At 40.2% G+C, this 20,508-nt stretch overlaps 1 protein-coding gene and 1 pseudogene across 15 annotated transcripts in view; both read left to right on the top strand.

Moving 5' to 3' along the window:
• SH3D19 (SH3 domain containing 19) overlaps positions 1–20,508 on the top strand; it is a 180,400-nt gene that overhangs the window by 99,092 nt on the left and 60,800 nt on the right. For 13 of the 14 annotated variants that reach the window (XR_014243599.1, XM_082388975.1, XM_082388978.1 and 10 more), the window contains one exon: positions 16,978–17,018. The exons of the other annotated variant lie outside the window; for it this stretch is intronic. Coding sequence is in view for 8 of the 13 variants with exons in the window: in XM_082388975.1 (XP_082245101.1) it covers positions 16,978–17,018 (41 nt within the window). In the remaining 5 variants the exon portion in view is untranslated. The remainder of the gene's footprint in view (positions 1–16,977; positions 17,019–20,508) is intronic. 14 annotated transcript variants of the gene reach the window in all.
• Positions 1,139–16,971, top strand: LOC309627238 (glycine cleavage system H protein, mitochondrial pseudogene; annotated as a pseudogene). Its single transcript has one exon. The product of its transcript is annotated as a glycine cleavage system H protein, mitochondrial pseudogene (transcript).

The following is a 20,508-nucleotide window of genomic DNA, read 5'->3' as shown; positions in this document are numbered from 1 at the left end:
TGTTAAAATTTTAAAATGGGGCCTAAAGTCATTATCTGAAACATTTTGATATCCAGGGACAAAAAGAAACAAACTGACCAACTAAAGACTGCTTCCTAATTACTTCGGCATAGTTCTATATAGAGCACAGATCACCCTGCATGATAGTTCATCATTATATGTTTATAAGTCTCACTTCCCACATGAAGGCAGTTGTTCATCTTTGTATCTCCAGGTTTGGTACATGAGAGATGATCAGTTAGTGTTTCCCACCTTGAGAAGAGATACTTTCAAGTGAACTAGAAACAACTAGAAATCTGAGGACCTCAAGAAGTGTACTCCGTTTTGAGGCTACTTGCAAAAGTAAATAAATGATGTAGAAAACGCTTTCTGATTTGTACTTGTGTCGGTTATCTCCACACACTGCTGTTTTCTCCGGCTGCTGAAATCCTCCAGAGGCCCTGCTGCCCCACCACCAAGCATAGTCCCACATCAGCGAACTTTCTGGTAGAGGTGCTGGTGGAACGAAGAGGGGACCTTTGCTGTTCCTGTCCCGGGAATCCCACCCCGTCTTTCTTAGACCCTTGCCGTCAGGGTTGTGGCTTGTGGGAATGAGGTGGGATTAGGAGGAGAGCTTGGAAACATGTCTTAGATTCTAACCCCACCATCGGTAGTTATGTTTCTTTCCTCTTTTGTCTCCATCTCCTTCTTCTTTTCTTGAAATTCCAGGAAGAGCCCTAAGTATCGTTGGACTGGGTTCAACTCAGACTGAAACAGTGGTACGTCTCTCCTAGGAAAACTGTGGCCCCAGTTTTAACAGAGTGTTTGTCTAGAAGCAAAATGTGTAATATTATCACACCACCTTCAGGTGTGTGGGGGGCTTTCATCTTTTCGCAGCTCCATTAAAACAAGAATGATATTTGCTACCTAGATAGGTGGGACGTATAGGTGGTGGGAGTTACTAAATAATGTATCTTCTTTTTTAAAAGTAACATCATTAAGAAAAAACAAGTCTGTCTACCCGTCCATCTGCCTGTCTGTCCACCCACCTACCTGTCCATCCATCTGTCCATCCACACATTCATTTCAGTTGATTCCCGTTGTCAGGAATGCTTATAACAGGAGGGGCCATGGCCCCTCTTATAGGCATTCTTAAGGTGACATAGGCATTGGTGGCAGGTAAGCAGGATGACCCTGGCCCCGCTAGAAGTTTGAGTTAGGACTGGATTGTTGTGCTAAGCCCGTTCGAGAAACGCCAGCCCTGGACTAGCTGGGAGCTTGAGGAGCAGCTCTGGCTTTGGCTGCTGCAAGGAGGTAGATGTGACTCTTCCTATCTGCACCGTCTTGCCACTCAGAACCCATTTTATTATTTTTTAAAGTTTGATTATACTTTACCATCTCTTTCAATTGCATTTCATTTGAATTGACATTCCTGATTTGTTTTATATTTGCAATATTATTTTTTAAAGGATATCTGGAGATGTCCTTAGGTTGTCCCACACTTCCTAATGTGGATTAAAATTGCCTGATTAAAAAAAAAAAAAGAAAAAGAGCTCACCTGTTTACTTTTCTGTCTTTTCCACTAAACTATAAGCTCTTTGAATGTGGGGCTCACCATTTTTATTCTTGTCCCCAGCACCTAGGAGAATCTCTGGAATGTAGAACACACTAAGGAAGTAATAGTTACACTAATGATTTTTAAACTCTAGGTGTGCATGTTCATTTAATTTGATTATTAACTCCCTCTTTTAAATTTTCATGCTGGAGCAATAGGGTTTGTAAAATATATAGATCATTTTCTTCTTGTAAACTGTTTTGAAGTTGTATGCATGCTGCTATCCATACTAGGTTACTGGGGGATTTTCACCCCATAATGGCATTTAGGTTGGACCTAGCCTGCTACTTCCATAAAGTGATTCATTATCTGATGGTTTGAATGTAATTTTAATTATCATAAAGTCATGACTTTGATATAAACCGGTCACTTTTTTTACTTTTTGCCATAACAAATCTTTTTTTAAAATAACTTACAAATTACAAAAGTAATAATGTTCATTACATAAAACTTGGAAAATACAGAGATACCGGTAGATAACAAATCATATGCAGTGGTGTCCTGATAAATGTTCAACAACCAGCTAAGTGTAATTGCAATATGAATGTTGGTTGATACTTTTGTTTATATAAGTAAGATGACAGTGAAACAACCAAAACATAGGTCAGAATTTCCACCCATTTTGTCAGTGACCTGAGCAAATTCTTTGCTGATTCAGATAATTGTTTTCAAATACTGGAAGACTGTTTCCTCAGTTTTGGGGGATATTCCTCATGGAACAGCTACAAACACAACATACTTTTATTTTGAATCTGCATTATTAACATTTTCTCCATCACTTTCTTAAGTCCAGACAATCAGTAAAATGATAAATTCAACCCTGGTTTGCCAATTGTTGTGGTGTAAATACTCCCACCTTGGCCAGCATGACACCACTGATGATGAATTGGAAAAAGTTGCACAGTAGCACATCATTATTATAGTATTTCCACCATTCAGAAATGATAGGCATACGTCATCTCAAGAGCATAGATAATAGTGAAATGTAGTAAAATAATTAGGAGATGGTAAGTTTTGAGTACTTATTACCTTTTTTATGTGATTTATTTAATTGTAAGTTTATATAATTTAAATAAGTTTATATAATTTTTAATAATGGCTATGTTTAAAAAACTGGCCTGTAGAATTTCTGAAAATTTAATTGTCAGCTTTCATGAGCCAGTATGAGCTGTCTCCAGCACACTGCTGGGTAGATGTGTTCTCACTTTTCTTGTATAAATATAAAATATAAATATATAAATTATATATGTGTATATATAATGTGGGTATATGTATAATATGTATATATATATATATGGCTTTTTAGGTAAGATTTAAAAAATAAGATTGGGATCACACTGAATATTCAGTTTGGGGATCTGTTTATCTACCTTATAGAAGTAAATTCTGCACTGGTCACACTCTGTTGCTTTGCCACAGACTGTACTTTAGGCCATTTCACTGTGGTATAGCTGGTCACAAGGCAGACTGGGTGAGAATGGCTGAATACAACGCCTCTCCTCTCCAGTGTGGGAGGGAAGAGGAAAGAATGAATGGGGAGTGGACCCCAGAAATCTCCTGAGTAGCAGGCCGGTTATATCACAGTGTGGCACTGGTATGGGCTGCTCATTCCTCAGGCAGAGTCCTCTTGAGAGCCTTGGCTCATCCACATTATGTATAGCTGGACCCCATCCCTGCCATTCTCTCCTGTGTTCTCTTCGGCATTTTCTTGCTTCCCTCCTTTCTGCTGCTTTCTAATGCTTATAGCAGGCAGATTTACTCTCTCTGAATCTTTCAAAATGTCCTGTGAAGATAGAACTGCTGGGACTTACCTGGTGGTCCAGTGGTTAAGACTTCACCTTCCAGTGCAGGGGGTGCAGGTTCGATCCCTGGTCGGGGAGCTAAGATTCCACATGCCTCGCGGCCAAAAAACCAAAACATAAAACAGAAGCAATATTGTAACAAATGCAATAAAGGCTTTAAAAAATGGTCGACATAAAAAAAATCTTAAAAAGAAATAGAACTGCTAGTTTGGGGGCAGTTGTACTCCGTGTCTGCAGTCTTCATCAACAGTCATACCCTTAAATGAAGTTATCTTCAAATATCTAATGTGTATCCTAAAACCTGTTTTTCTGTGGGCTCCCTAATCTAGCGATTTACTATACCTGTTAGGTAATTTCATGTAACTCTTAGTAGTCATCATTTTAAATGCCTTTAAAGTCTTTTGACTGCCAAATATGTTCTTGTTTTACAATGAAAAAGATTTCCAGTGGCTTTGCGAAAACTAGATATTAGCTGGTAGGTGCACTGCTTGCACTCCTTATTGTAATGGAGAAGTTGTTGAATATTGCAGTAAACGTTTTCATGCCTGCCCGCTCGATGCTGAAGTTCTGTTCCAGTTCCCAGAGGAGAACAAATCTGCATGTTTGTTGTTAGAATGAGCTCAGCTATCTCCGTGTTCTCTTTTACAATTCTTAGTCAAAGTTTTAAGCTTTAACAGAAACTCTAAGAACTGCCAGCTTTTGAAGTACTTGGTTAAAGGATTTTTTTAATGTATTTGTTTTTATTAGCAAAACAAAAGCCTTTTTAGGCCTTCAACATATGAAATTACATTGATCAGATTTTTCTGTTTTGTATGTTTATTGCTTCATTATTATTTCCTCCACCATTGATTAAGCCTATTTTATTCTGGCTTAGACATCACTGAGATTTGGTGAAAAGATAGAAATGTAATGCTGTAGGAAACTATAAAAGGGTAAAAGGAAAGACTTAGCCAACCTAAAACCTTTGATCAAGAAATTACAAAGCTGCCAGCTCGCTCCGGCCCGGGGCCGCCCCCACCCCGCCCCCACCCCGCCCCCACCCCGCCGGCCGGGGGTGCTCTAGATGCTGCGCGGAGACCCTTTGCACCCCTGCGAACATGGCGCTGCAAGTGGCGCGGAGCGTTCGGGCCGCGGTCTGCAGCCTGCGCGCCATCTCTGCGCCCAACGCGCCCTGCCCGCCACGGCCCTGGGGACTGAGCGCGGGCGCCATCCGGGCGCTGCGCACCGGACCCGCTCTGCTGTCGGGTCGTAAATTCACAGACAAACATGAATGGGTAACAACAGAAAACGGTGTTGGAACAGGGGGAATCAGCAATTTTGCACAGGAAGCTTTGGGAGATGTTGTTTACTGTAGTCTGCCTGAAGTTGGGACAAAATTGAACAAACAAGAGGAATTTGGTGCTTTGGAAAGTGTGAAAGCTGCTAGTGAACTCTATTCTCCTCTATCAGGAGAAGTAACTGAAATTAATGAAGCTCTAGCAGAAAATCCAGGAGTTGTAAACAAATCTTGTTATGAAGATGGTTGGCTGATCAAGATGACACTCAGTAACCCTTCAGAACTAGATGAACTAATGAGTGAAGAAGCATATGAGAAATACATAAAATCTATTGAGGAGTGAAAATGGAACCCCTAAATAAACTAGTTTGAAACAAAACAAAACAAAAATAAGCAATTACAAAGCTGAGAAATGGGTGGCTACGACATTCACTTTTAACAGAGATTTTTAAAAAATTATTGGTCTAGAAAAATCTTGTAGTGCCTTATAACAAATAATTTATGCATTTTTATTAATAACATTTAAATCTAGCTTTTAAAAAATATCTGCCTCACTATTTCAAATAAAAAATGGAGCCAACATTTTAGAAGTAATATCTTTGTAAAGTTTTAAAGTCAGGGTTTCAAACTGACCTAATTTTCTATCTTATTGGAAGCATCACTTAACTGATATTTTGATCAGTTTCAGATGCTTAAAATATATGTCTGTTTTTGCAATGAAAAATAGCAAAACTGCCTTGTGGCAGTTTTATTTTCATCCCATAAAGAATGGAGAGGGGACTTCCCTGGGGGCACAGTGGTTAAGAATCCTCCTGCCAATGCAAGGGACACGGGTTCGAGCTCTGGTCTGGGGAGATCCCACATGCTGTGGAGCAACTAAGCCCATTCGCCACAGCTACTGAGCCTACACTCTAGGGCCTGCAAGCCACAGCTACTGAGCCCGAGGGCCACAACTACTGAAGCCCGCGCACCTAGAGCCCATACTCCGCAACAAGAGAAGCCGCTGCAATGAGAAGCCGGCGCACCACAACGAAGAGTAATCCCCGTTCACTGCAACTAGAGAAAGACTGCGCGCAGCAACAAAGACCCAACGCAGCCAAAATTTTTTAAATAAATAAATAATGGAGAAACACAAAATCATGTTTCTCACCTTTTTTCTTTCCCTGCTGCCTTCTACTAAACCCACTGATTTTTTCATATGCTATTATTAATAGTAAGGTTTCATTTTTTATGAGAGGATACTACAGTGGTTAATTGAGATGAATTTGATCTCATTTGAAAACTACCACATGCTGAGGTTAAGGCATCTTCCCAAATATTCATATGCCTGCACACACCCCTTTGTTTGGAACATATTTTGTTGCTAGCCCAGCTCCAAATATCAGCTGCTTCTGGAACTTCTGAGTTTTGGTACTGATTTTGATTGTCCACGTCATCAGGAGACACCAAGCATCTATGCTATGCAGTTATCTCTTCTAGGTTTCAATCCTGAATTATTCAAAGTGAGTTAGGAATGATGTCAAAATGAAGGCCAAAAATATTGGTCTATACTAATTGTACCTCCACTAAAAATTAATCCCCTCACTTTTACTCTGATAGATTTATCAAGTTGTGTGTGGAGTGTAATTCCTCTTTTCCGCCTTCCATCTTCCTACCTTGTCCTCCTGCATCCTTTATATTACCTAAAATTCAAATAATCTATTAATCAGATACTCTCCCTTATCTACATATATATTCCTTTGACTTTTTTTCAGTGTCTCCAAGGGAATAGAATTAATCTCAGGTTATTTTTTAAGTGTTAGATTTGTTCATGTACTAAGGAAGGAAAAAGATAAATAAAAGCTGTAACCAGAAATGTTAGAAAAGAGCTCATCTCCATAACTGACATCAAAAAGTGTTACCAGCTACATCTCTGAGTTTACAGCAGCAGTGAAGGGGTGGAGTCATTACCTCTTTCTGCGTCCCACCCTCTTCCATCCTTTTGCATAATAGGACCAAGAGAATAGAAAAATAGATTACATGTTCTGATGAGAACTGTCATAAAAAACACACTTATACCAAAAAGCAGATTTTTCTAGGTAGGTGATAAATTAATCTGTTACAAGAAACTCTTCCTCCTTCTCTTCTCCCTGAATATTTTTTTCATCCTTGAGCAGAGGGTTTTCACTTGGTGTTTGCTTCTTATTATCTAGGCCTTAGGATTCTGTATATGGTCTGTGATGTAGGAGACATCTGCCTTTAATTGTTCCTTCTGTAGTGTGACCAAGTGACTCTGGATTTCCACCAAGCTTCCTGTGTCCTAATTTTTCTTGCCACGTGGAGTCCCCTGCCAGTCTCCTGTCTGTCACAGGAGTTTATTCCAGGTTTTCCCTAACATCCATAAGGAAGTGTCCAAAGGGATGTGGCAACCTTTTCCAGTAGAAGCTCTGCTGCAGGATGACAGATTTTAGGGAAGGGTGTGGATTTTCTTTTTTTTCTTTTTTAAAAAGAACTTCTCTTTAAATTATTTAAAAGTCATTGTTAAATAGGGTGGAATTGCACGAGTCATTTGTCTTTAGGAGACTTGTTCTTTACTTATGATTTAAAATATTTTATGGCATGGAATCTGAACATGCCAAAAGTACTTTAAAAGTTGTCTTAATTTTTTTAAATTGGCCGTACTTATTTTTTTTAATTTAAGGTTTATATGCAACATCATTCCAATATGTACATTGCCTGAGAAGGAGTTTATAGACTAGCAGAGGAAATAATAGAACAAAACACCTCTAATACAAGGTACCAAGAATATGAAAGACCTAATTTTAAGAAAAGCAGAACTACACACAAATTGTGAGCTCCTGCCCACAGGCTTCTCGCTAGACCATGAGCATCTTACAGCCAGGGACCATGTCCTAATTGTAGATCTTATTTCTTTGGTATCTAGCATAATACCTGGAATAAAATAAGCATTAAAGTTCTTGGTTGAAAATTAAAAATTTCTCTTCATAACTGGGTACATGCCTGTCTTTTGGTCAAAAATACAGACATCATCAGCTAATAAGACAAAAGTTTGAAAAATCAGGCTCTGGATGTTTTGGGTGCTTCAAACTTGAAACTGCTTGAAACTGCCATCTATTTTTTTGACGTTTTATTATCCCTCACTCTGTCCTGGCATATATATAAAGGACACCCCTTTAGGACCGTGTGATCCTTTTCATGCAAATAACTTTTAATCATAAAATTTAATCCTGCTATATTGCTATATATCCAGCAAGGAGAGGGGTAAATTTTAGCCCTTTTTCTCTTTCTAGGTTTCCTATGTAAACTCGTCCTGTAGATCACTTTAGGTTGACTATAAAGGAAAGATATAAACCCAGAAAAGATTTATTCTGATTATTGTTTCCTTGGTTCATTCAATAGGTGTTTGTTGAACACAGTTATACATCAGACCCACAGTTTTCACCCTTTTTGTGTTAACATCTGAAGATCCAGCTAAAGACCCTATTCTCACATGTTGCAGTAAAAGCCACCTTTCTTAGGTGCTCACTTGACATTATGCCTATTCCTCCTCTCAGAATAAGTTGTACATGCTCTACATCATATAACATAACCCACAGTTGCATCTGATTAATATCACTGTATGCTATTGTGTATGAGACATGGTTTGAAATTTAGCAGCACACCAGTGAAGTTTGTGCTGCTTATTGGTTGGGAATTACCAGAGGCTTAACTTATAAAATTACTCCTGAAATTCCATTAATTGACACTTAAAGTACCGTATTTGTTGCCAAATTACGTGCCATGTCGATGCCATCTCTTAATAAGGTGAACCTGGCCAGTTTTCCATCTACTGTTAGGCGAGAGTTCTGTTCTTTGAGCACCAGATGCTCATCAAGGTGACATTTTGTAGGAAAAATACCTATTTTAAACATCAGATCCAGACACTTTTGGCAAGATGTGCATACAAGATGTACCTGGGAACTGAAACCAACAGAACAAAGCCAGCAGCAAAATTATTTCTGGGGATTTGCTTATTAAGTAGATTGTAAGTGGGATCACCTGTGCTATTCAAGTTACGTGTGTTTCTGTGAGTAGGATTGAGTTTGCATTAGTTCAATGAGCATGTGATCCCACTGAGCTGCACTATAAAAACGAGTGGAGACCATCTCTTTCCTTGAGAAGTTTGCAGGCTAATTAGGAAGTCAAGACATGCATGTGTGGAAAAAAAAGAAAAAAACAACTTAAACCATTGGAAAGGACAGGGCAACATATTCTAATTTTAAATGTACTCTACTTATTAATAGTAGAGTTGAAAGCCTCTTGCAGGATCTTTGAACACTTTTGTGGGATTTGTTTTTTAATAGAGCTAAAGAAATATGAAACTCTGCAGAGCTACTGATCACCGTGCCCATTTTGTGAAAAACGTCATGGGAAGCATGACCTAAAGGAACAGAGATCTGTGTTCTCAATGGGGAAAATACAGCGCTCACAAAAGCCTGGTGGTCTGCTTTGTTCTCTTGGCTTTGTTGTTGCTTCAGCTTCGTAGGAGATTAGGTACATGAGAAGCATGCATTGTGAATCTCAGAATGGTTGTTAAGTTGTGAATAATAATTGCAACTGAAATGCGAATGGTCAATTATTTGAATTTATAAGGTAGGGTTATGACAACTACAGGGCAACTCAACTGGCGTGGGCAGAATAGCTCCAAAAATTTCAACCACATGTAATTATGGACTCCAGAAGCTTGTGTATTGGCAAACAGGGTGGGAAAGAGAACGAACATTTTTTGAGACTCTAATAAATGCCAAGCACTGTGCTGTATATTTTATGCAGTATTTTTTCATTCAGTTTTAGTAACAAGCCAAAAGATGGACATTCGTATCCACATATTACAAATAAGAAACTATCCCAGCAAGTAAGTAAATTGGCCGAGCTCACACAAATAGGAAAGCAGGTCTCTGGCCAGCTCCAGATTCTGTCCTTTTCCCACTACAGTCATGATACCCCGGAGGTACATCATGCATCATGCATCCTGTTTGCTTTCTCTCTGCCTGTCCTCTGTATTCTTCATGCTCACCGGCACACTGTCAATAGAACTCATTTTACAAATTTTATAACAGGTAGAGTGTGTTAATGACACTCATTTAAATATGTATTAACTTTTTTGTCCAGAAACCAAATATGTAAATAAAGGTTATACGTATGATTTTCTTGTCTTTGAAAAAGATTAAGTAGAAAAATACCTGATGTAACTTGATGTTATATTATAGATCTCAGTGATTATACTTGAGCTGTCAATGTGATGAAAAAGTTAGTGAACTCAGAACTCATACAACTTTTTGCCTAAAGCTTTCAGAGTATTAATAGAAGTATTTTATAGTTTTGTTTTAGTTTTTAACTTTAGCAAAAGTCATTCTAATTGGATCTCAATTATTTTTCTTTACTAACCTTTATTTTCTAATTCTGAAGAAGGAATTCACTCCCCTTGCCATACCCAAACTTTATGGAAGCCAATTAGAGTTTTAGAACTAAAACATAATTTGTTTTCATTAGTTTCAGATAACTACACTTAATCTTTTTTTTTTTCCATTCCCCACAGTGTATCAGATCTGGCTCTACATATTATGATGATGATATTAACTTAGACACTTTTAAAATGACATCATAGCTTTATATTTGTCTCAGTGGCAAAATATTATTTACTAACTCATACTTTCTTCTCCCATTACATGATATTGTCTTAATCTAGCAGGCAACATAGGGTGATAAATTTTGATTGATGCACACAAAAGATGAAAGCACAAGTATTTTTGTTATTCTGTAACACTAGTGCTTTCTGTTTTGAGAAGCAAATCAAGGTTGGCCCAAGGCTTTGTTTATAAAAGTACTGTATATGTAATGATTTTTTTTTCTGCAGTGCAGCAAGTCAAGGTTTATTGTAGTCCTGAAATTAGTATCATAAAAAAAGCCGTGCACATAATCCTCGGTTTATAAACACCTGACTTAAAAAGGTTATTTTCATAGAATGACTGACTTCTTATGTTCCGTCTTAGAAAGACTAATTTTTTCACCTGATACAGCCATAGTACCGCTTTTCTAAAACTGTTCTTGGTGCTAGAAATTTCTTTTACTTCTTCTCTTCTCATCACTGCCTTTGTCCTGTTCCCTCGCATTGAGCCTCTACCCCTGCCCCATTTATTCCCACTGCTGCCATCATCAACTTGGCAGCCGGAAATGGTAAAGCCAACATCTTTCCCATCCGTATAAACACTGTTACTCTGTTTTGTTGCCATTGGCTTAGTGGTCCAACTGAGGGCAGTTTTCCTCCATGGGACATTTGGCAATGTCTAGAGACATTTTGGGTTGTCAAAACTGCAGAGGGGCGGGGGGAGTGTGCTTTGGGCATCTGGTACGTATAGGCCAGGGATGCTGCTAATCCTCCTATAATACACAGGACAGCCCCCCCGCCCCTACCCCCTTAACAAATGTCAACAGTACCAAAGGTGAGAAAACCTGCACTAGTTCTACTCAAGCATCAGCTCTGTCTTTTCCTCTCCTCTCCCAGGGCTAAACTTAGACACGCCTCTTTTGAGCTCCCATAATACCTTGTATAACATTTTTTTCATATCCTGTTTATATCTTTTATTTGTTGATCTTGTCAATAAGATTGCATACTTCTTTTTTTTTAAATAAAGAAGTTTATTTATTTATTTATTTATTTATATTTGGCTGTGTTGGGTCTTCGTTTCTGTGCGAGGGCTTTCTCCAGTTGCGGCAAGCGGGGGCCACTCTTCATCGCGGTGCGTGGGCCTCTCACTGTCGCGGCCTCTCTTGCTGCGGAGCACAAGCTCCAGACGCGCAGGCTCAGTAGTTGTGGCTCGCGGGCCCAGCCGCTCCGCGGCATGTGGGATCTTCCCAGACCAGGGCTCGAACCCGTGTCCCCTGCATTGGCAGGCAGGCTCTCAACCACTGTGCCACCAGGGAAGCCCAAGATTGCATACTTCTTGAGGGAAGAGGTTATTTATTACCAATATTAGTGTCCCCAGTTTGTGGCAAAATGTCAGGTACATAGTGAGAACTCCATACATGAATAAATGCATTTTTTAATAAGATACCCTAGACTTCTCCAGTGCCTTTCTGGAACTTCCAGAAACCTCTTCTTGCTCACTTTTACCTTCTTTTTCCTACATCTACTCATCACTTATTTTTTAGAACGTTAGTGTGTCAACCCTATCATTCATATATTTAGTTCCTAAAAATATGGATCTCCCCACAATTCAAGACATATAGTGGGATAGGGAGGGTGAGAGGGAGACGCAAGAGGGAGGAGATATGGGGATATATGTATATGTATAACTGATTCACTTTGCTATACAGCAGAAACTAACACACCATTGTAAAGCAATTATACTCCAATAAAGATGTTAAAAAAAAAAAAAGACATGTAATGCCAGACTCCAGGGTTTATTCATAAACCCTTTAAAAATGTCAGGCATGCCATAAACATCATGGCTGGTGCATACAGACCAGCTACAGTCAACAGTGCTTGTTCTAGGGAGATGTTCCAGACAAATTCCTACTTGCTTTTGAAACACTTTGCTGTCATATCCCTGACCCATGGATTCTTAGTGTTTAACCTAGCTAGTCATGCCTGGCATCAACACTACCCACTGTAGCATGTTCCCACATCCTTTGGCATGGCATTTGGGTTCCATTCCCTTATCTTTGACTATGGCTTCTTCATATGTGGAGCTCAAACCATGCTCAACTGTCTCTTTACTCCTGATGGTTTGCTACCTGACGCTCTCTCTTTAGAACCTTTCCTCCTACACATTCTTCAGGTCTCAGTCAAGACACATGTCACATGTTAGAAGCCTCTCCTCAGACCCCAAGACTGAGTGATGTATACCTTCTCTGCATTCATAGCACCTTGTGCCTACCCCTGTATACTATTAATAGAAAAGCAGTTGCAGTATCTGTCTTTCTCACCAAGGTCAGAGTCTGTGCTTTCAAGGCATTTCTGATGCCTGGTACATATTATACATGTAATAAGTATTGGATGTATGAGAGAATGGATGAGACAGAATACCTCTTCCAGCCTGCAAATATCTTACCGATCTGGTTAAACCTTTCTGCTGGGAGGTGGAGATAAATCAGTCCAAATGTTGAGAGCCTTTGGAGAAGATGCTACATACAAGGGGATAAAGTTCATGTTCACTAGCAGCTTTATCAGGTTGACTAGAGGGCTGTACCTCTAGATCACATTAGTTTAACTCCTTGTTAAGCTGATGGCTTTATTGACTAGAACTCTAATGATATGCCCATGGCCTTTATTGAGGATTTTTATATAGAAGGCATTTTTAAAAATATACTCAGTTGCCTCTGCACCTAGAAAGAACTCCAAAACCTATAAGATGTTGCAGGATGGGCACTTGCAGGCATTGTTCTGATTTGTTTACCAAACAAGCCAAATCCAGCAACTCCTGGATTTGGGAAAACAATTTTTTTCCTTACCAGAGAGAGTGGTGGGCAGTGAATTTAAACTTGGGAACAAGCTGTTGCTTTGAAAGTTGGATAAATATTTTTTTTAAATCTGTTTTATTTTGATAAAACATGATCCAAAATAAAAAGAGAGATTAGATTTTCTTAGATGAGATTAAGAACAACCATTGTGTTTGTTTTTGTTGACAACATTACAGTGTCATACTTAGCAACTTTTATTTTGTTCTCTCCTGTCATCTGCAGAGTCTGGATGAAACTTCAATGTGAAATTTTGGGGGCCAGCTTTATGCCTAGGGGCGATTTGCTTACATATTGAACTTTGTGCAACAGTGGAACATTCAGAAACTTACACCCATCCACCCAAGCCTGAGTTGTAGACTTTTGGACTATCATCAGACAGTAGTGAATTCACATCTGGCTCTGCCACTCACCAGCTGTGTGACTGCAGCCCTAACCTCTAAGCCTTAGTTTCCTCCTCATTTTCAAAATGGATCGTGTGTTTGGCACACGTAATAATAAGCTGTTCTCATCATCATCTTCATTGCTGAAATCTCATTTCACTATGTTGAGAAACTTTTTTTTTAATGCGATTTTCTTTGTTAAAGACACTTTCTTAACAACTAAGCAAGGTTCTATGCAAAAACAGTGGGAGAGAGTGCTCCTACAGCACAGCCTGGGAAGGGCTATTGGGGGAAAGTGGGAAGAAAGGGTAGAAGGGGACCCTGAACAGCTGGGGACCCCAGAGTCCTTGAGGAAGACAAATCAGCATCAGCAATCACACCTGAGACAATTCTGTCTTGACCGCAACTTTTGGTTCTCCTCCTCAGGATCGAAAGCCATTTCCCCAACCTCTTGTTTCCCTCCTTGGAAGGTTCTTTGACTCTCATACTCTCTAGTGGGTTTATCTGCCGCACCAAGAACAACGGCACCTGATAATAGGGCAGCAGTGCTTGAAGAGCAGACGGCAAAAGATCTGGGTCAGCTCTGCCAGGCGCCAGGACACGGGCTTATAAAATTAGAATGGAGTGAAGATGCAGTTTCACAGTCCTGTGTTTTGTCATGGAGGGGCCTGGGCTCAGGTTCTGTCTGAACAGCAGAAACCAGAGGAGAGCAAGTGAATCTCAAAGAAAAAAATCTCTTAAAAACATAAACTGTTAGGCCTACCATCTGTATGATATCAGACCCCAAAGTGAGACCCTGTCAAGGGTTGTATGTGTTGTCAGATGTTTTGTGATGGCCCTAAAGATTATGAACACACATGAATCATGCTAATAGCGGCTCGCGTTTATTGAACACACACTTTGTTCCAGGCACTGTGTCAAATGCTTTCATGGATTCTCTCTCTTACTGTTCACAATGACCTCATGCGGGAGTTGAGTTATTCTTGCTTTTATACGTGAGGAAACGAGGGGCCTTGGAGAAGCTAAGTAATTTAATTTGCACAAAGTCACACCAGCTGACAGGCAGAGGCGCCAAAAGTGAATATGGGCGGTTGGACCCAGAACAGGCTCTGCTGCCCCCTCCTCTGACCAGGGGTCATGTGGCCATGTCTCCTGTCCCATGGTGGCCATCCTGCCTGGATGTTCCCAGCTGAGACATGAGCCTGAGCTCGTGCTGAGGGAGGATTCCTGTGAGGTCTTCTCTTAAGACTATAGAGTGGTACCTTCCACTGCAGTCTGGGCTCTGCAGAAAGATGGAGATAAAGGCACATCTTCAAAACCCCAGATTTTGCATCTACAGCTACATTTGAGATACAGACATTGTATGCACTGCACAGCCTGGAGGCTATTCCAGCATCTCCCAGAACTGCTTCCCACAGAGATGTGTTGGACCACAGGCCTTCTTTTTAATTCTCCCTTCCACAAAACCTGTCAACCTCTAAAGGAGAACTTTAGAGTTTGGAAAATGTTGTTTTAGACATAAGATGGTTGGTTGGTTGGTTGGTTTTTAGATCTAGCCTGAACATGATGCTGCAAGTCTTGAATTGTAGAACCTGAGCTGACCTCAGTCAAAATTCTATTTTGTGCCAAAGTTTCCACCCCCAACACACAACTTTTTTATTAAAGTATAACATACAGAAAAATACACAAAGTGTACAGCGCCACAAATTATCACACCTATTCAGCACCCCTGAAGGCCACGCTGTATTAGTTTCCTAGAGCTGCCCTAACAATACTCTAAACTGAGTGACTTATAACAACAGAAGTTTGTTGTCTCACAGTTCTAGAGTCTAGAAGTTTGGAATCCAGCCCGTCAGAGGGGTCATGCTCCCTCTGAAAGCCGCAGGGGGTCCTTCCTTGTCTCTTCGTAGCTTCTGGGGGTCTGCCAGTGTCTTCGGTGTTCCTCGCCTTGCACCTGCATCCCCGTCTCCCCACCTCCATGGCATCTTCCCTTTGTGTCTGTGTCTTCACATGGTCTTCTTCTAATGACACCAGTTACATTGGAATTAGGGGCCCACCCCACTCCAGTATGACCTCATCTTCACTATAGTAATAACATCTGTATTGGCCTTATTTCCAAATAAGATCACATTCTGAGGTACTAGGGGTTGGGACCTCAGCGTATCTTTTTTGGGGAGGAAACAGTTCAACCCAAATGACCCCTACCATGTTCCACCCTAGTCAATATACCTTTCTCCTTCACAAAGGTAACAGAGTGTTGTAACATCCCTTCAGATCAGTGGAGACATTCAATAACATCCCTTATACCCTGCCTGGATATGTACATGAAACTTTGCCTTTTTTTTTTTTTTTTTTGGACCCCGCCGCACGGCATGCGGGATCTTAGTTCCCCAACCAGGGATCAAACCAGTGCCCCCTGGAGTGGAAGCGCAGAGTATTAACCACTGGACCGCCAGGGAATTCCCCTAAACCTTGGCTTTTTGAGCCCTGCTTCTAAGTACTGTTTTTAATCTTTTTAATTACTGTACCTGAGTCAACATAATACTAACATGCAGTCTCTGCACTTTTACACCAAGAAGTTTCTTCTGAAAACTTCAGTCAACCTATTTGCATTTTAGTGCTGTTGCCTCTTCTGTGTTACCTTATACTAATTTTTTTTAAGTAGTTGTTTACAGAAAGCCTTCAAGAACCTTTAAAAAAAATAAGTATTGCTGAAAATACTTATATTTTTATATTACGATCCTAGCTTCATAATATTGGAGACCTCCTGGAGCTTTTTTTTTTTTTCTTGTCTGTCAGAATAGTATATTCTTTTTTTTTTTTTTTTTAAAGTATTTTTTTATTTATTTATTTTTGGCTGTGTTGGGTCTTCGTTTCTGTGCGAGGGCTTTCTCCAGTTGCGGTAAGTGGTGGCCACTCTTCATCGCGGTGCGCGGGCCTCTCACTATCGCGGCCTCTCCCGTTGCGGAGCACAGGCTCCAGACGCGCAGGCTCAGTAGTTGTGGCTCACGGGCCTAGTTGCTCCGCGGCATGTGGGATCGTCCCAGACCAGGGCTCGAACCCGTGTGCCCTGCACTGGCAGGCAGACTCTCAACCACTGCGCCACCAGGGAAGCCCAGAGAATAGTATATTCTTAAAGTATCCCTCTCATAAAATGAACTGATATATCACTGTATCTTCCTGAAGTTTTGTCTTATCTACCTAAGAAACGGCAAGAGGATTTATACAGATTACCACAAGCATAAACTTTAAAAGAGCACAAATTCAAAAATAAGTATAAATTTTTTAAAAAGCATTCTGAAAAAAAAAATTTATAAATAATTTTTTCCCTAAATCACATCATTAAAAGTTCATGGTTGTATATTTTTTCTAAATGACTCCAAAGATGAATGTGTAATAATTATTCTTTCTTTCTTTTTCTAGCCAAGGACCCTTGTCATCCATTAGAGCAGTAATCAAGAGATGTAAGTTTGTTTCTTCCTGCTCTGTATTTTCCTCTGCAATAATTTTGAATGATGATTTAGATTTCCAGCAAGTGATTGTATTTGATGAATCTTACAAAGAATCTGACAAGAGTAGCTTCTCCTAAGGAGTAATAAACCATTTCAGACAAGCAGCTAGGTTTTCAGCGTTCTTTTCAACTTCCGTTTATTGATAAGCCAGTTCCTCAGAACAATATTTTTCTCTAGAGAACTAAGCTGTTAAAAAAAAAAAAAAAACTATATTATGTAGTCAATTTTAATGATCTAATATAAATTGTATGTAACCATTTTCTATAGGTAGAGACATCTGATGGGTTTCAAAGATATCAAACCCTGTCCTTTTTTATTGATTTACTTCCACAGTATTTTAATTTGACTCTGTAAATAAATGCTTATGGAGAATAGCTCACACTTCCACATACATGCTAGAAGTGCCATAACAGAATTCTCTCTAAAATGGCACATTCATAATTTCTGACTTTACTTCTTGGTTAAAGCTTTAAAACTTGCTCTTGGTGCAGGAGTTCAACATTCTTTTTCATAAAAGGCTCTGCAAATGTCCCTTTTCCAAAAAACACATGGATTACCTGTTATTATTTTTAAAAAGATAAGAAAGGGATATTAAATGTTCTTCGCATTATTTGAGCTGAGGTCACCACCCTGAGGAGAATGTATCCTATTTTTAGAAGCATAAGTTATAATATTTAGTATGAATTTAGGATATCCACAGGTGTGAAGAGCATGCATTTGAGCCATTGCAGTGAAAAAGTTGTCAGGTGGCAACACAGAAAGATAGTCCACGCTTTCCCACATTTAATTTTTTGTTGGTGGTGGTGAATTATGAAGGTGTGGGAATGCCACAGTGGATACTGATGGGAATTCATATATGAAAATGAAAAATTCATGGTAACTTTATATGCCTTAGAGCCCTTGGGGAAAAAGGGGCAGATGGGGCAGGGAGGGAATTTAAAAAGAAAAGTAGGGTTTGGAATTTAGACAAGATGTTCTTGCTGAAGATATAATTCGGGGTAATTAAGGTTATAGGCAAAACCTTGGGATTAGCCCAATATTTAAGGAGATAGTGTTGAGAATAGAGAAGGCGAAAACAAAAATAAAAAAAAAACAACAAGAGAATAGAGAAGGCGACAAAAGACAGAATCTTAGGAAATATTGGTGTCAGAGATCAAGCTGTGCCTTTAAGGTTCCATAGGGCCAGAGAGGCGTGAGGTCCTCTCACCGAGTCCTGTCTGCTGGCCCCTGCCTTTGTTCCCTGGCTTCTTACCTTTCCTCCCTCTTGGATTTCAGAGGGGATTTGTTGGGGATTATAATCCGTACCTGATTTCCCATAGATCCTCCAGCATGGCACTTGCTTACACTGAGGCCCTGGTGCCCTGCAAGGCTTAGGAGAAGGCAGCTAAGGAGGAGTGGGCCCAAAAAAAGCTGAAAAAGAATGATCCCAGTAATAGAAAAACTAGGAGACAGCCGTATGTTAGAGGTCAAGGGGGGAGCGGTTTTCAGAGAGAATGAGTGAACCACGAATAGCTCTTAATGCTGCAGCAGGTGAGGTGACAGGAGCTGAGAACAGGCCGTTGAGTGTGGTGCTCAGCAGTGACCTTGGAGTGGGCAGGTTCGGGAGAACATTGAAGCTGGAAGCCACACTTCATTTCAACAATGGATGGAGCTCGTGAGGTTGGGGCAGCTGAGTAGGCTACTTTTTCATGAACCATGGTGGTAAACAGGAGGAGAAGGATGGAGGGTCAAGCAGAGAGGAAATCTGGGCACGTTTATACACTGTGTAGGATGAGGAAGCCTGGAGACTTTTGTAGGCCGGGGAGGGAGGAACCAGGAGGGAGACCAGATTGGAGCAGGAGAGGAGAGGAAATAGTGAAGTAGGGCCCTAGGAGAGAGGGAGAGAGGAGGAGATGAAACAGAGGGAAAACGCCTGCTTTGAGGTGTCTTTAAAAAAAATAATAACCCAGTGATCTTTTAATTCGTATATGTCACTCACTTTGTATACGCTGAAGAAATACGTGTTGGTTGTATTTATTCCTGACGTTTAGGCAAGAAGGCCAAACAGATCCTCAGGTGCTGCCACGTAAATACAGAATGAAGAATAATTGTGTCATCCCCTCTGTGTTTTCCCTTTTTGCCCATTCTATAAGAAAAAGTTGTAAGCAAATTTTGCCTTACCCAACTCATTAAAATGTTTGCTTTCCTATCCCAGACTCAGTCATCTATCCTTGGCAAGGAGAAAGACTTTATCACATTGTTAAAGCAACGTTCCTTAACTGGTTGTATTTTAAATTCTTTCATAATGATTCTGGATCCAATCAAGACTTGAGATCCTTCTTTTTGTGTTCGTTCTTGGGAGCCCTAAATATTTTGGGCAAAGATCTTGAAAGTGTTCTAAGTGGATGTTTCTGGAAGTTTGTGCTTTTCCTTTCATTAACTTTTTAAGAGAAAATTATTCTTTGAAATTCACAGACTTAACTAGTATTTATTGCTTTCTGTGCGTCAGGAACTATTCACTTACATTGTAAAATAACACTCTGCGTGGTAGGTGTTAACCCCATTTTACAGATGGTAGGGATACTGAATCTCGGAGATTAAATGGCCTCACAAGGTAGATCTGAGATGTGCACCTAGACTTCCTGACTCCAGGGCCATTTTGAGCTTTCCACTCCTTGGATGTTCCTGTTATCATGTCAAATGCCTCTAGTTTATACCCTGTCCCAAGCAAATGTAGTTAGTGCGTTATTTTTATTATTGTGATTTTCACTGGTAAGGTAACACTATAGCAAGGATGCTTGTAATATAATAATCCTTCTTTGTGTTTTTTTCTTCTGACCATCATTTAAGTGATAATTTTGAATTATTTAGAATTAGGACTAGCATCCAGCTCTCCTGGCTCCACAAAGAGTTTAGTTCAAGAAGCAAACTGCTCCCAGCCCTTCCCATAATGAGCTGTGTGAGGTGGGATAATTCATTGACCCTCCCTGATCTCAGTCTCCTCACCTGTAAGGTTGGAGTAGGATGATCATTAAGGGTCCCTCCAGGACTTCCCTGGTGGCGCGGTGGTTGGGAATCCACCTGCCAATGCAGGGGACACAGGTTCAAGCCGTGGAGCAACTAAGCCCGTGCGCCACAACTACTGAGCCTGTGCTCTAGAGACCACGAGCCACAACTACTGAGCCCGTGTGCTGTAACTACTGAGCCCTCCTGCCACAACTACTGAGCCCACGTGCCACAACTACTGAAGCCCACACCCCTAGAGCCCATGCTCTGCAACAAGAGAAGCCACCACAATGAGAAGCCCGCACACCACAACAAAGAGTAGCCCCTGCTCACCGCAACTAGAGAAAGCCTACGCACAGCAACGAAGACCCAACACAGCCAAAAATAAATAAATAAATAAATTTTTTAAAAAGCAGAAGTTTACTTTAAAAAAAAAAAAAGCGTTGGGGGGTTCCTC

This window comes from Balaenoptera borealis, assembly GCF_965194805.1.
Source record: "Balaenoptera borealis genome assembly, chromosome: 4".
In the NCBI taxonomy this organism is placed as follows: Eukaryota; Metazoa; Chordata; class Mammalia; order Artiodactyla; family Balaenopteridae; genus Balaenoptera; species Balaenoptera borealis.
This window is presented reverse-complemented; position numbering and strand designations above follow the sequence as displayed.